Here is a 16,067-nt window from a genome sequence, read left to right as displayed (position 1 = left end):
GCGGCAGAAGCTCATTGTCCCCCATAAAAAATCCATGCATTAGCCGCACCGGAGTAGAAGCCGCAGTGCTCGAAGTGTGAGAAAAAAGTAGCGGCTTATAGTCCGGAATTTACGGTACTGTGATCACTTCAATAACAGGAGGCCACGGCCATTTTATCATCTAGTCCCGTATACAATCAAGCTAGTTTTTGCAACCAGTGGGGCCCCCTGCTTCACACGGGGCCATTTGAATAAATGCAGATACGAGACATGTTAAAGCCAGGAATTAAACAACTACCCAAAAATGTTAAAAAAAAAAAAAAAAAAAGTAACAAAAACCAAACTGTAATAATAATGTAACAAAATGCTGAGCCCAAAACATAAAATCACTTTGAGCCCAAAATGTAACAAGTTGTTATTTACCTGCTCCAGAGTTAATGTTTTGGGATCAGCATTTCGTTACATCAACCGGTGATTACGTTTCGGGTCCTTGTTACATTTCGGAGGCACCATCCACTTCATATTCATCTTCTTATATACCGTCTATGACAGTATGCTTCTCAATGGTCTATCCTCATGGACCCACCATCAACTCCTCAAGGAGAAATTGCTCGCCAAATTTCTGGTGCTTTTTAACCAAATCAGATTTAACTATTTAAGAAAGAGTCCTGTTTCAACCTCATATGGCTTAAAACATGTGACGGAACAAAGAGAAGGTTAAAGAGAACATGCTTAAAAAACGCTTCAACACTTTTTTTGACATCATTTATTTCTAGGCACTCTTTAGCGACCAATTGATATAACTGCTCTGCAACCCACTTTTTGTGTCTCGACCCACCAGTTGAGAACCACTGCTCTTTGGCATGAACTGGCAACAGAGCGGCATGACTTGAAACTTCATGTTACCTGGTTAAATGGCGACTTGACTCGTGCACTTCCATCTCATTGCTCTTGAAATCGTTGAGTTCCTTCCGTATGGCTGCCTGCAGAGAACAAACACGAAGGAAATTTGAGAAAAATAGCTGCAGAGGCTTAGAGCTCAGGAAAAAAAAAACAGCCTTTAAGCTCTGACTCTACCGTCTTTTAGCATGCTTCATGCATCATTTACGCTTATCTGGAGGCCATGAATGATTCTGCTGAATTCTCTCCTCACAACAAGAGCCCTGAATTTCCTCCTCTTGAGACATCTAAGAGCATTACCAATAACACACAATCTGTTGCTTATCTAGTCAGGTAGTCGGCTTGGGTTTTTAAACTGTAATGAAGTAGAGATGTGTGGATTTACATAGATAACATACACAGAAAAAGCCATTGAAATAAGGTTTGGACCACAACAGTTTTTTTTTTTTTTAAATTGTGCAATGTATTTATGTGTTAGAAGCAGACAGTCTGCGGATTAAAGGCTCAAGATAATACACCCATTTTCAGTATGAAATAGGACTACAAATCAGAGAAAACAATGAGAATAAAACAAGCAGTGCTTTGAGTGGTTCAGCAGGGGACAGGTCGGTTTGATCTGTTTTTTTTTTTTTTTCCTTTTTAAATAGAGCAGATTTTTTTTTTTTTTTTTCAAATATTAGCATTGAAAACTCAAACTATCAATAGGTACCACATTGCTACACGTTTTTATACTGAAGATGTTCTAATTTTTTAGGACGTTTAGTCATTTATTATAAAAGGATCAACATTACATGTTTCATTGTACCATTAATCACAGGCTACCATATATGTTTTTATAGGCTGACACCTTGCAAAGTGAAATGAGTCAGCATAGTAAACACTGAACAGTCATTTGCTTTGTGCTGCCTCTCCACTGTGTTACAGTTCAATGTAATTAGACAGATGTGCCGCAATTACTCAGCATAAGAGCTTCTGTTCTGTGGAAAAACAAAATATTTTTTAAGCCTTTGAAAGTCATAGCTAGGATTGCCAACCGCCCCGTATTAGCCTGGACTTCCTGTATATTCAACTAACTTAAGTTTGTTTCCAGCGGGACGCCTACTGTCCCATATAGTGACGTTACTTCCTTTAGTCACTAGATGACATTACTTATTCTAAATCAGATCTGACACAGGCAGTAAGCCCATCATGCACTCATTATGTCCATTAAGTGAAACCATCCAATCACAGCCCCTCTCATTTGCATCACGTATACCTACAGTATCAAAAGCACTAAATACAGCTGAATTAAGGAGAGACCTCCAGCTGCAACAAGCGATGGGAAGCAAATTATGGCTTTTGCCGGTAAGAGGTGACTCAAGGAAAGCCCTCTCCACTTTATGCTGTTGGGAATTTTTATTTATTTATTTAAATGGGTCATGGAGGTCAGCATGACCTCACAAAGCACACTGCTAAAGAAATACCAAGAATTCCATGCTAACAAAAAAGTGGTCCCAAGATGGAATAATTTGTTTCCACTACATAATTGTATTTTTAAATAATATCATGTCAGAAAGTTAAACTTTGTTTTGTACAGCAGGTTCAGGGGTCCTTTGGGGTTAAAATGAGGATATAATCTTCATCAATAATGTGTAAATAAAACAGTTTCAGCTGAATGACAGCTCAAATAGCACCTCTTGCCTTTTCTCCTGCTGTGGTCACTTCAGCTCAAGTTTTCCCAGGAAAGTGCTGATCTGGTTTAAACATCTGGCTTTCCAAGTTGGAAATTTGGAGGGTAGAAAGCTACTTTCTATTTATAGCAGAAGGGTTGAGATCATTGAGGTAACTATATGTGTTCCCTCATAATGTGATGCTCCAGTTCAGCATTTATACAACCAGGAATATAAATTACCGTACACTTTTTTTTTTTTTTTTTTTTTTTTTTTTAAGAACAGCTGTTGACAAAAGCCTTCAGTTTCAAACCTCACCATTTATGTAGCATCATGTTGCCATAACACATAGGTAATATACACTAACTTTATTGTAATTGTGCCTGTATTTGGTCCAATTTACGGCAAGGCAAAAGCGCCACCATGAGGGCAAACAGAGAAACACAACATTGCCTGCTGTCACTGGCATCGAGCTAATTGTTAGCATTTTAAGAGGAGGACCCCCAATCTCTCATTTCTGACATTTGGATCCAACAACGTTGTAAAACACGAATAGTTTGGAGAAAAAAAGGCCGTCCAGTGATTATTTAAATTACATTAATGGATTGTAATTTATTTAATGGTTAACAAAAGCTTTAAGCAAAACATCTTTTTTTTTTTTTCTGGGACGGTCTTTGGAGCACAAAGTAAAGCTCCTTCCCATCCATTATGTCACTCACATTCATGTTTGGGACCATGCCCAGTGAATCATGTCTGTGAGTAGCATGGCTGCAGCAGTGCAGTAGCGAGTGCCTTGCCCAAAGAATGATTGCAAAGAGATATTGGAAGTCATGATGATTCAAAGTTCCATTAAAATTAAAAGTGTCCTCTGTTGTTTTTAAAAACCTTTCATCCCCTCAAGCATGTAATGTGTGACAGCAAACCCAGCCAGGTGATGTCATTGTTTATGCCATTTAGCATGACTCAAGGGGACGTCTCCGGCCTCGGGGAAAAATGTTCTGCTACAGGAGAGCAAACAATATTCAAATCTGTTCACAACTGTGGAAGCAAGGGGGGGGGGGGGAATTATAGCAGAGTAGTTCTGCAGCAGAGGGGTCCTGAGGCTGTGCTCGTCCGATTACTCTTATGTAAGGGGAGCTGTTGCATAATCAAAACGCTGAATCCCTGTGATTTCCACATGAGTGCTTCTCAGGTGTGTTCAGAACTCTGCATCATCAAAGCATAGGAAACAGCATCACGGATCTGCACAACCAAGAACTCATTAAAAGTCAGAGGCTTGAGCCGCTGGGCAGTGAGCAGCAGGACGACTCTAGGCTTTTTTTTTTTTTTTTTTTTTTACTCACAAACAGGACGCAAACAGTTCAGGTGGAACTTGTTTTGACAAGAGTTGGGAACACATCCTCCTACAGTTACTCTCTCCTGCTTCACAGGTTGCGTCATATCAAGTGCAGAAGAGGGGAAAAGGGGAGAATGACGGCTTTTGAAGGAATTTTGAAGCGGGCAAGGATGGCTGTTGAGATTATTTAAATATGATTTCAATTTGACTGGAAGATTAAGGAAGCGATACTGGCCTTGTCAGCGGCTGTTAGCCGGGTCCAGGGCTTATCCGCCCGCCTGTCGTAGTCCTGGGCGTCCGATACCTCCACGTAGTCACTGAACCGGATGAGAATTTTGGCCTGTCTGAGCTCTTCTACAGTGGGCCTTTGGCTCAGCTAAAACAGCAGAAGACAATAAAAAGAGTTAGACAAGAGAAAACTGAACAAAGTATTACTAGTCACCGTCACGGTTAGCAGCTCCACAGGATTTGCATATAACAAAGTCATTAGAGATAGATTAGGAAACAAGACTCGAAGATCTAGAATATCTTTAGCAGGTGCATCAAAGTTCAACATCTCACAATCAGTGCTTCCATTGAATATTTTTGTTCTGGCAAAACCTCTGTGACGAAATTAAAAAACACTTCAGTATAGAAATGCCAGCAAGGTTTTTTTGTCCATCTGAGAAAAAACTTCTGGGGGGGGGGGGGGGCTTTTTAGGTAGCAAAATTTTCCTTGCTTGATAAGAACTTAACCTTACCAAAATTGTTTACAGAATCACTAATAAGACAATGAATGTCCATATGAAATTTAAACTGTGTTAAATTTGCGGTTTCATAAACTTTCCAAACCGTGTGATTCTGATGTGCAATGCTTCACTTGGGGAAATAAATGTGTTCCTTATATTTCACATGGGATCAGGTGTTTTTGCACGTGTGTATGAGTGTGTGTGAGTGTTTGTGTGCATTAGGAAAAGGATATTGAGAAAGTTACAAAAAAATCAAGTTGGTCATTTGCTGTATGAATTGTCGGTCAGTGTAAAATACGGTACACATTGAGCATGTTGTCGTTTGATTTGAAAGCTTTAAAAGAGACGTCACTGTATAAACTAAAGCAAAGACGCACACACACACACACAGTCCTTGCGGTTTCTGTTTGGAGTAGTAGTAAGTCCGCAAGAGAGGAGAATGTGCTGTAATCGAAGAGAAAGTGTTAGGAACATGCTCAACACCTTCCCCCATGGGGTCCGAGGATTTGGCAGCCAACTTGCTAAAGGGGCCAAGGGCAACAAGGACATCAGTGTACCCTGGGGCAGATCTGAGAACTACAAAAAGGCCTGTAATGGGCAGGATTCTCACTTCTCCACACATGAGTCACAGTCACAGTGTTTGTGCATCCTGGCCAACAATTTACCCCCCCTCGACATCCACGCGGACCGAGTGTGGGGTAAGCATGTTTGGTGCCATTTAGGACTCACCTTTCGTGTTAGCCTTCGCTTTATCTCCCTCTTTTCCTCCATCTCCTCTTGCTCATTGCGAGCTGCAGAGAATGAAAAGATGAGTTACATGCACATGCAAACCGTGGACCGCATGTAAAACATTCAGAGATTACTGAAAGGGGAACAAACACCTCATTTGCATAATAGGGCTCATTAGATGTGCGCTAAACTGGATAAGTTTAACGCCTAAAATAGTTTCCTTCATTGGCTGTTTAATACTATTAGGAATGGGTATCAGGGGGGGAAAAAAGACAGCTTTGTTCTTTCTTCAAGTTGTCCCAGGGCTTTTTTTCCCTCCATGTTTGTGATCAAGTGATTAACCTATTTAAGAATTTTACAAGCCAGAAATGCTGATTACTTTCAGTTCTTGCGTCTCCAAAAAAACCCAAACTCATCCATGCGTTGTTGAACACATTGAAAGTCATTTATGGAGACAAACCCCCCCCCCCCCCCAAGCACAGAGGAACACGTGAAACACAAGTAAACAAGGAGCATATTGGGACAATGCTTCCTGTGAACGAAAGCTTCTGCACTCGCACGGCATCTGTGCTCGTGTGTAACATAACATGTACTGTATTTGTAGTCGTACTCGTATTTTTAGATACCTCTCCAGACAACAAGGCCCCGTTTGTTTAACCTTGCTGCGGTGTGTGCGTGTGAGTGAAAGGCAGGACTTGACTAGTCACTCATGAATCCTCACACTTTGTATTTTTTTCCCCTCCTGTGCTCTGCCAATCAGGCGGGAGCCTCACGGAGAGCAGGAACTTGTTGGTAAATCAGCCTTTGATGCGAGAGCTGCAAAGTCCCAGGAAACAGAGCTGCTTCTCTCTGACACTGTCTGTGTTTGAGCTGAGAAAGAAGCCTCCCTGGACAGGGCTCCTCGGGGAGGCCTGCTGCCTGCTTGCTGCAGATGAAAAAGCAGCCCAAGGAGGAATTTTTTTTAAAAAAGAGAGAGATGTATGCCACTAGCTTTCACATAACTAGGCCTCTCAAATCACCACTGCTGCGCTGTGTGAAGGTTAAGTGCAAAAAAAAAGCTGCTTTTATCTAAGGACTCACTGGGTAATGTTTCGGGCTGTTTTAAACTATGACCTTTATGTTTACCTGTTCACTCATAAGTAACTTTAAAGAGAGAGAGAGAGAGAGAGAGAGAGAGAGAGAGAGAGAGAGAGAGAGAGAGAGAGAGAGAGAGAGAGAGAGAGAGAGAGAGAGAGAGAGAGAGAGAGAGAGAGAGAGAGAGAGAGAGAGAGAGAAAAAAAAAAAAAAAAAAAAAAAAAGAGTCACTCACGTTTGAGGATGTTCCTCTGCTCCAGCTCCTCTGCTGTTGGTCTCTGACTCAAGCGCCTGGTAAGAAAAATGAAAACATGGTCAGCACATAATCAAAAGCAAAAAAAAGGAAACAAGGCAACACTGAATCAGAATGCAAAACAAAGTTCCTATATGGCAAGTCAAAATATTTTACAAGCTGGACATGTAAATAGACACTAGAATATCACTGTTCAAAACTAAGGAAATCAGTGTAACCGCTCCCTGATTCACATGTTTTATTTGAGGCTGAAGCTAAAGCAATGTTGTCTTATTGACGTTTCCAACGCACAACATGAACCCTTTAACAACCGTCAAGCCTGGGCTTATGAGTATTATGTGATGTGTTGGTCAAAAAAACAGAATGAAATATGCATTACTTTAAAGTTTCGTCACTTCCACCCAGATTTCTTTAACAACACTTTGTGTTTTGCAAAGTTAAAAGTTCAACTTAAAAGTTCGGCAATCTAATACAAGTCCATGCCTCATGACAGTGTGACATAAGCAACAAAAAAAAACAAAAACAAAAAAACTATCTGGCAGGATCAACCAAGCCCTTCCTTCTAATTTAATAACTGCTTGATAATGCAGGAAAGGAGATTTTTCTGATTTGATGCTGAACAAAGCAAAGGGGACTTTGACAAGATCACATGCCAACTGAAAGAGTTGAGGACTAAAGCTGGCTATAATGAACCTATCACACACACAATTAAGAGGCAAATACATGTGGAACATAAGAGTCAGACGCCATCTTTTTCACACTTTTTTTTTTTTTTTTTGCACAGATCATCTCAAAATCCCCCGATTTGTAAAAGACTGAGACACCCAAAGGCAATCTCTGAAAGGTCACTCTCAGTGCTTTCAACGTGGGACTCTTATTATAGCATTGTGTCAGGACCCTGAGGCAGTGGACTTGACTGGAGGACTTGATCAATGATAGTTTTCGTCTCTTTGGATCTGACAGCAATCTGGATCTGCTCAACCCTGTAAGCTACAGTACACAGGGTGAGATGGCTTTGCCGAGATTGGAACTGTCCAATCTCATCCTGTGTCCCCTTTTCTCCCACTCGAGGGAAGAGTCAAGACACCGAATCTCAGAGTACGGCTCTCCGCCTCCCAGTATGGCCTGAGCTTTATATCAGCATCATGCTGACAAGAGTGCAGCTGCTGTAAATAGACATGCACAGAACAGAACCCTAACATCTACATGGACGCTTCCTCAGAAACTGTCTCTGCCCCGGCCAGGTCTTAAAAACCTTCATTAAATTAGTGCATGTGCTGTGCAATATTAAAACATGTAAAGTGGTTATATAAAAGAGTTACACAAGGTTTAATCAACTGGATAAAAACTAAACCATGACTAAGTTTCAATAATGCGTTGTTTGAGTCGTACACATGTTAAAGTGATTGTCAGCTATGTAAAGTGTGTTGTTTGGGTCGAACCCACTGCCACTGTCACATGACTACAGACACTGTACATGAGCCGCTCAACAGACTCGTGAGGCCATCCCGTGTTGCATCAACTTTTTAATTCAAGGCAGGTTGGTGGACCCTGAACATACATTCAAAAGAGAGCTAACGGGATCAAACCAATGACCTTTCAGATGAGAGATGACCAACTCTTCCACCTGATGCACAGCCGGCTCTCAAACCCTAAGGAAGCAAATGTCTATATAACAGCTCAGTTCTGAATCAGGCCTGCATAGACAACTGTTGCTCAAACACCAGAACATAATCAATAATAACTCAAATCTCATTTTGAAACTCAAACCTGGTTTGAATACAAAACTTTTCCTGAGTGAACAAAATGTAAAAACTTTCAACTGTTTAAAGTGAACTTTTTGCTGTTTGCTGTCCCTTTGAGAGGTATTTGTTTAACAGCAGTTATTAAATATGCAAGCATTAGCTCCGCTCTCTCCTTGCCGTTTTTGTCGTCTCTGCTGGTTTCCAGGAAGCTTCGTGATCAAAGCAAGATTCCAAGGAGGTCAAAATGCCAGGCCAAGAGAAATCGTCGAGTACATGACATAGGAAAACAAAGCGAATGAGACACAATGTGTTCATCGTTTGGAGGATTCAAGGCCGATTTATTTACTCGCCATCTCCCTTTTTTGTATCGATTTCCATGCTAAGCTAAGCTAAGCTTCCTGTCGTGGCCTTCGAGTCATACTTAAATCGACAGTTACTCGAGCTGCATCTGTCATTTAAGTAACTCACAGCAAATAGGCAAATCCCTCCTTGTCATAAAATGTCAAACTTCTACAGGCAGGAACTACATCTGAATATACTGAAGCGTGCTACAATCAAAAATTAAAAGCCAAACAAGGAAGTGTTAATTCACTTTCATGCTTATAATAAACTACATTACAATCATTATATCTGTCAAAAAAAAAGAAAGAAAAGCTAATATAAGATTTTTTTCTTGGCCCTATCATGCAGCTCTATTTTGGGCACCATCCATCTGCTGATGAAGATCATGTGATCAAAAGCTGTGGAAGAACCTCAGCGTGTAAGCTGAAACTCTGCCGTTTAGTTTCAAGTCTAGAAATAAAAAAAGGGTGAAGAAAGACGTACGTGGAGAAGTCCTGAGAAGACAATATCTTTTATCAGTTCTGACAATGGAGGCCGCCTTGCTCCTGGCACAAAATCATCAGACGACACCGTGCAAAGGACACTGTGACCAGAGCTTTTTTTTTTTTTTTTGGTGAGATGACAAGCAGGCAGGCCTTCTGGGAACACGCGCTGTGTTCCAATCACAGTGGGGAATAGACACGCGTGTGCCAAAATCTCTTGATAACACTGCATACAATCTCCCGCGACCGTATTTCCAACATCAACTATTTTATTGTACTTTCCAGGCCTTCATTTTTAACCTTGTGCTCGTCAAGCCCTGTCCTTTCTCATTACGTCTGCTCATGCAGACAGGGAAGTCATATTCAAAGCACAGTGAACAGAAGATTAGGCCTATGGTCCTTTAGGGGGAACAAAAAAAAAAAAAAAAAAAAGCATGTCATTTGATGTGCTCAGTTAGAAAAGCTTGCATTCATCATGATGTGAACATATGTATACAAAGCCCTGTGATTTGGATGCGCTGTGCCGCCGTACACTGTTTTGTGTGTGTGTGTGTGTTATCTGCTGCTATGAAGTGGCTTGCGTGGTGCTGCTGTGTGGAGGAGTTGGGTGGAGATAGCTTGGCACATGTATCACCGTGGTGATTCAGTCAGCGAGGGAGGAAGTCAGGCAGGAGGAAGAAAGAGTAGAGAGAGAGAGAGAGAGAGAGAGAGAGAGAGAGAGATACAGAGATGACAACAGAAGAGAAAAGAGAATGGCGGGAGGGAGGGTTGTGTGTGATGCATTGCTGAAATTAGGTCAGCTCCATTTTCAGCACCTCACTTTAACTAGATAAAGCGGTTCTCCTCATCAGATGTTGAGGAGGAAGAAATTAAAGGATATTAAAGTGATTTGAGAGGGGGGGGGAAGTGTCACATTTGCTTCAGATTTGGACAAAGCCACCATTCTATCATCCAGGAAAACAGGCCACCACCAGCTCGAAGTAAGCGAGTGAAACGCTGAGTTCCGCTGAGAAAAAAACAAAACAAATCAACGCTATGTTCCAGCAGCTATTGTTGAGTTGGCAACGGCAACATCAACAAGACTTTCTGAAAATATTCGCCCATCAATTTTGCACCGTGTGTAAATGTGTTCCGGTCTGTTTTTAAAAAATGCATGCGTGCTCACCTTGTGAGCTTGGTGCCTATCTGCTGCCTGGACTCCAGTCTCTCCTCATCGGTCTGCATGGGCAGGATGTTTTTCTCCTCCAGCTCTCTTTTGGATGGACGGTTACTCAGCTTGATGGCCAAAGAGTCTTTCCTCAGCACCTTCTGAGCCAGGGAACCTAAAGACAAACATCATGGTCAAACATTACAGGACAACAGGCAAGAAGGATACAATTAGCTATCATTTACCCAAAACACTTTTTTTCCCCCTTCTGCTCTATTGTAGCTTTTTTTTTATTTTTTATGAAAATGTACCTTAAATTAAAAATGCTCAATTAAAAATGTGTTTAAATAAAACTCAAAAGTGTGTTTGTTCATAATGATAATCAATATGATCAGTTCTCTCAGTTTTATCGTCATTACAGTTGCTAACGTTAATATTAGACTGATCAGTAGATTGTACTTCACAGTTACTGCAAATACTAAACACTCTTTTCCCACCAATACCAACAATATAGCTATAAATCTTATTCATTGTTGTTGTAGCTCTGTTTTTCTTTATCCCTCTCTCTCTCTCTTTCTTCCCAGACACCGTAGCCCAGCACAGTTTTGGCAGATGACTTTTAAACGTGAGTCAGGTTCGTCCAGAGGTTTCTGCCTCTTTAAAGAAGTTTTTCTTTGCCATTGTAACTTTGCTAAATGTTGGTTAGTGCTGTGCTCATGGTGGATTAATGTTAGGTCTTTAATAGACCATATACTTGTATTATTATTCAAAAGAGTACAGTCTTTCAGGGCGCTGGTAGCCCAGTGGTTACTGTATGTCGTAAATGGGCTAAAGTCCTTGTTACAGTGGCTGGGGGTTCAAATCCAACCTCAACCCGTTGCATCATGTCAACCCACATTCTCTCCTCACAACATTTCCTGTACAGTCTTCTTCCTGCTCATTTGTTAAGTGTCTCAAGAAAAAAAAAGTGTTATGAATTGGTGCTGTAGAAATAAAGATTGAAGGATCATTACATCATTACAGTTTTAAGCAAGGCATATGGACTGTTATTAAATGTCCTTTTGAATATTTTGCATTCATCTAATGTTAACATAAACTATTTGAAATGAAATATTCTCAATCAACGTCCCTGTGCCTTTAAATATTACTCATTCTTCCAAAGCCCCTTTAAATGATGAGGTGGCACATTGAACAATCCCATCACACACAGCCAATCACCACCTTTAAAAACCTACCAACAGGCTACCATAAAAATAAGAAGAAGAGGAAAAAAAAAATACAATTAACAAGGACAGCTTTTCACACTACAGCAGTTTTTGCCAAGCAGTGACAAGTATAATGTCTCCATGGATGACAGCATGCTTCTGGATACACTTCTGTGAACTTCCTTTTGGCCCATCTTTGAAGGTCAAACCACATCCGAGTTCCAGGAGCCTCCGAGTGAAGCTAGCACTACTGTTTGTCTGTCGATCAGGATGACTCAAGCGCATGTGTCATCATATCTGTAAACATGATCCTCAGCACAAAAACAAAGACAGCTCTTCTGCCAGAGCACACTCTTCTGTGTTTTTCCTTTTAACCTCTGACTACAGATAGATCTGGAGAATCCAAAGAAAGACAGACAGATTCTAGGTCTGTGTTGATACATTTAGCGATAAAACAACCCTTTACACATACCGGCATATCTTTGTGAACTTAACGTGCTTCTCATTTGTAAGAGTGAATACGTTTCATTTGCAGCAACAACTGCTCACTTGTAAATATGGTGTCATCATCTTCATCGTCGTCCTCGTCATCATCTACGTCGTCGTCCTCGTCCTTGTACATGCTGGGCAGATCTTCGTAGTCTGACTCGTTGGGCATGTTCTCCTTGTCGTCCTCGTAGTCGATGATCACAGACGGCACTTCCCTTCGGTCCAAAGGAACACAATGACCGCCACCATGCAACGCAGAGCTGGTGGAAAGAAAACGAGATGCGTTTAGTAACTGGTTTTTACACCTATTTGATCATTTCTGTAACACATTCAACTTGTGTCCATACTAGGGCTGAATGATGAAAAAAAGATGTTGGGATACGTTTTCTTTATCTGTGAAAAATATGGCTATATGAGTAATCCAGGAAAAAAACCCCAAAAAAAACAGTCTAGGCTGAGAGTACATCCAGTACAAAATTGAACAGTGTGCAATGATAATAGGTAATAGTTTTGATAAAGAAATTGAGTTAATCATATTGGGTCTTTTAAGCACAAAATTGGCACCAATTAATCTGAGGGTATGGGCATTAAACCTGGGCATTGATCAAACATGCACATACTGAATGAGAAAAATGTACTCCTTCAAACATGTCTTTATTGTGATAAATCCAAGCTTTTGCAATGTGTTTATTGCCACTACAATTCATAGATCAGCCCTTATCCATAACATTTGCAGTTTACATGGAAAACCTCATATCCTGAGCTGTGCCTTACATCATCTTTTTTTCAAAAATAATATATTGTGTATGACATGAAGTATTACCGCAATCCTCCAAAACCTTCTTAGTGCATATAACAGAAGTGATTTAAAACAATAAAGGGGCCTCTGGTACATAGTCTAATGATGGCTTAGTGGGATTGTAATCCAACTATAGAAGAAGGGGAGATATAAAACACCATCTGAATGAAACTGGAGTACGCAAAGCCTGAATACACAGCAAGTAAAACCTTTTTTTTTTTTTTTTTTTAAGTCCTACGCAATGCAATGCAACCCTCTGAAGTACACAGAGGAAAAGAGTAACTGATTACACAACGTGCATAATTCAAAACAAGGTGATAGAAATAAACTTCACCCTCAACAGACATTGAATGCAAACATTAACCAGTGATGTTTGATTAATGAATCACTGTCTAGCTTGAGCTCCTTATGATGATACTGTTATGTAACCATTTTCAAGCTTTCAGACTAATTGTGAGCAATGTCGGGACCATTATTTCCTTATCCCTACCCAAACGGGCTTTGGTGAAAAAGAGCTCAGAATGAAGGAGGTTACATAATGTCCAATCCACTATCCTGTCCCTTTTCTCCAAACATGAAGAAATACAGCTCTTGTAAAGAGCAGCTGGTCATGTTATGTCAGGCAAACTGCTGGAGGGACGCCTACTCCACGAGCCTGTGCCCACACATACACACAGTTACTTCAAAATTAGGCCATGTTGCCCTGTGAGGCAGTGTGCTTATTTAGACCTGTACAACGGTGCAGCATGGCAGGATGCGACCTCAATAAGAACGGGACATTTTGAAGTCTGACAAGAAGCAGAAAATACAAAACTTATAAACAGCGTGCACAAGACTAATTATACTTTATTTTTAATGATAATTCTGCTTTGTGCTGAATTATTTGATAACAATCGGCTAAGCTCAGGAAAATGAGAAAAAAAATAACACATTACTGAGGGGATTTAATTGACCATATTCACACAGAGACCATTTTCTCCCTGTTCCTCTCAGGTGAGAAGCTCAAGTAATTCTTATTCCTACTGCTTTGTTCAATCATCTAATTCATATTAAATATATATAATCGCAATGTTGTTGATAGGACGGAGATGCCCGAACTGATTCCTCCCTTCAAGAGGTGGTTATAGATGAAAAAAAAAAAAAAAGGTTATTTATCAAATTTCAATCACGTGTTAAAAAAGTTAACAGTGAAAATCTGGTGCGAAATTAACTCATATTTGAAAAAAGATAAATAGATATAAAACTGAAGACAACAGCTAACATTAGCACTTAGCCATGAATACTCGACTGTATAAGTTTTAGCTTGGAAGTAGCTGAAAGCTAATATTACTCTGATAGTGTAAAACTATTCCAAAAGGATAATGAGTACAGTCTAAATTAACATTATGCTAGCTAGGAGTTTACTTTCAAACTAACGTAAAGTTTTCCAACAAGTGGTTGTATGCTAAGGCTTGCCGTTGTCCAACTGTAGCTTACAAGTTTAAAAAAGTTTTTTCCAAAATATGAGCTAATGCCCTTCCATATTTTTTATTTTTTAATTTGCTTAAAATTGAAAAGCACTTACATTTAAGTGTTTAGATATTTTACATTTATTTTGCTTAAAACTTGGAACTAGTAGTTTTATAACAGCATAAGAGCTTCCCACCCTGAACCTGATAGAGGAAAATATTGCCACATAAATATAGTATTTCACTCAGATTAGGTTTTTTTGAATACATGAAACATCAACACATTTCGCAGTGTTCAGTTTTGATTTTGCAGCTTTCAAATCCAACCAAGATATTATGTGGGATATACAGACAGACAGACAATGAGAGGCTGATCTGTAATCCCTCCCTGCTTTTACTGAAGGACAATCAGATTTAAAGACCTTAGGACTGATGGCTACTAACCTTTCAAACCTCTGCATTGAGAGCGCCAGGGTTTTATTGAGCTCCTCAATGATGCGACTGGGAGCGTGCAAGCTGCCATACTGTAGCTGGAGTGGGTGACCGTGGCTCTGGTGAAGACTGGATAAGCCAGCAAACTGAGATGGCAGCAAGTTGCTGTGGTGGAGGGTCATGCTCTGAGAAGAGCCGCACTTTTGGGAAAGAGCGCTGAGGGGATTTGGGGATGGAGATGGGGAGGAGGAGTCCAGCCCTCCTGGAGGCACACAAATCATAACTTTCTTTGGGGGCAGAGGGGGAGAGTGCTTTCCCCCAGGCATACAGGGCAACTTCATTGGCTGGCAAGAATCTAAAGAGACAAAAAACAACAACATTTTAATTGTTTGCAATGTTGCATTCACTACACTTTGCTGGTGCAAACAGATAAACAGAGCTCATGGATAATCAGACATGGCTCAGACATCAGCAAAGTGTGGTGGGAATTAGGCCAGGGTAATGCTACTTTCCTTTAAATGACAGATTAACATTGACAGAGAAGGCCACAATGACCTATGCATCACCAGGGGAAATTAATTACTACCATAATCCTTTGCACATGCGTGTCAACTCAGGTACAGTTTACATCAACAGCAGTCAAGCTTAATTTTAGACAAATACGTACAGGAAAAATGTCATACTTTTGAAAGTCTGAGCTAATAAAATACAGTTTAAAAAAAACAAAGATTTGGTTGCAGCAGTAAGTAAGAGCACTGACCTGTGCTATGGTTTGGGATCCTAGAGAAAGGCTTTGGAGGGAGGGCAGGGGGCTGTTTGTGGTACAGCGGAGGCTTGATGGGGGTATCCTGAATGTCACCAGCATACGTGACAGTTTTCTTGGTGGGTAGGACCATAGAGGATTTAATATGGGGCTCCTGAGTGCAGACTCCGCCGTCCATGGAGGATCGAAACTCAATGGTTGCTAAAAGGAAAAAAAAAAAAAAAAAAGACATACTGACATAAGTCGGGAATGTGTTTGACTGTACAACAGAGACATTTGAGTGCAGAAAACAAAGTTGAAAAAGAACTCTGGATGTTACGTTAGGAGACATAGGGAGGAGGGGATTCAGAAGCTGAGACTGGAAAACGACCCAGGAGCCTTTTATCAGCAAAATACAGACCAGGAAACAGTGTCAGCCATGAAGTCTGACAGAACTTCTGCTTTTTGAAATTATTTTACAGAGCTGAGCCTTTTGATGGTTTTTGCATGATCACATTTTAGGGCTGACAACACTGCTGACATAGTGTGACAAACAATGCATTTGTCTTGGGAGCTGGTTTCCCAGAA

General features: G+C 40.5%; 1 protein-coding gene across 4 annotated transcripts in view; it reads right to left on the bottom strand.

Annotated features, from left to right (window-relative positions):
- Positions 1 to 16,067, bottom strand: part of LOC306826709 (phosphatase and actin regulator 1-like) — a 65,230-nt gene that overhangs the window by 3,285 nt on the left and 45,878 nt on the right. For all 4 annotated transcript variants that reach the window (XM_079348191.1, XM_079348192.1, XM_079348189.1 and 1 more), the window contains 8 exons: positions 15,498 to 15,701; positions 14,750 to 15,092; positions 12,119 to 12,318; positions 10,383 to 10,539; positions 6,631 to 6,686; positions 5,322 to 5,383; positions 4,096 to 4,240; positions 886 to 958 (listed from right to left, as the gene is read on the bottom strand). In XM_079348191.1, the coding sequence (XP_079204317.1) occupies positions 886 to 958; positions 4,096 to 4,240; positions 5,322 to 5,383; positions 6,631 to 6,686; positions 10,383 to 10,539; positions 12,119 to 12,318; positions 14,750 to 15,092; positions 15,498 to 15,701 (1,240 nt within the window). The remainder of the gene's footprint in view (positions 1 to 885; positions 959 to 4,095; positions 4,241 to 5,321; positions 5,384 to 6,630; positions 6,687 to 10,382; positions 10,540 to 12,118; positions 12,319 to 14,749; positions 15,093 to 15,497; positions 15,702 to 16,067) is intronic.

The sequence above is a fragment of the Symphodus melops genome (assembly GCF_947650265.1).
Source record: "Symphodus melops genome assembly, chromosome: 7".
NCBI classification, from domain to species: Eukaryota; Metazoa; Chordata; class Actinopteri; order Labriformes; family Labridae; genus Symphodus; species Symphodus melops.
Note: the sequence above shows the minus strand (reverse complement) of the source record. Positions and strands in the feature narration are given on the sequence as shown.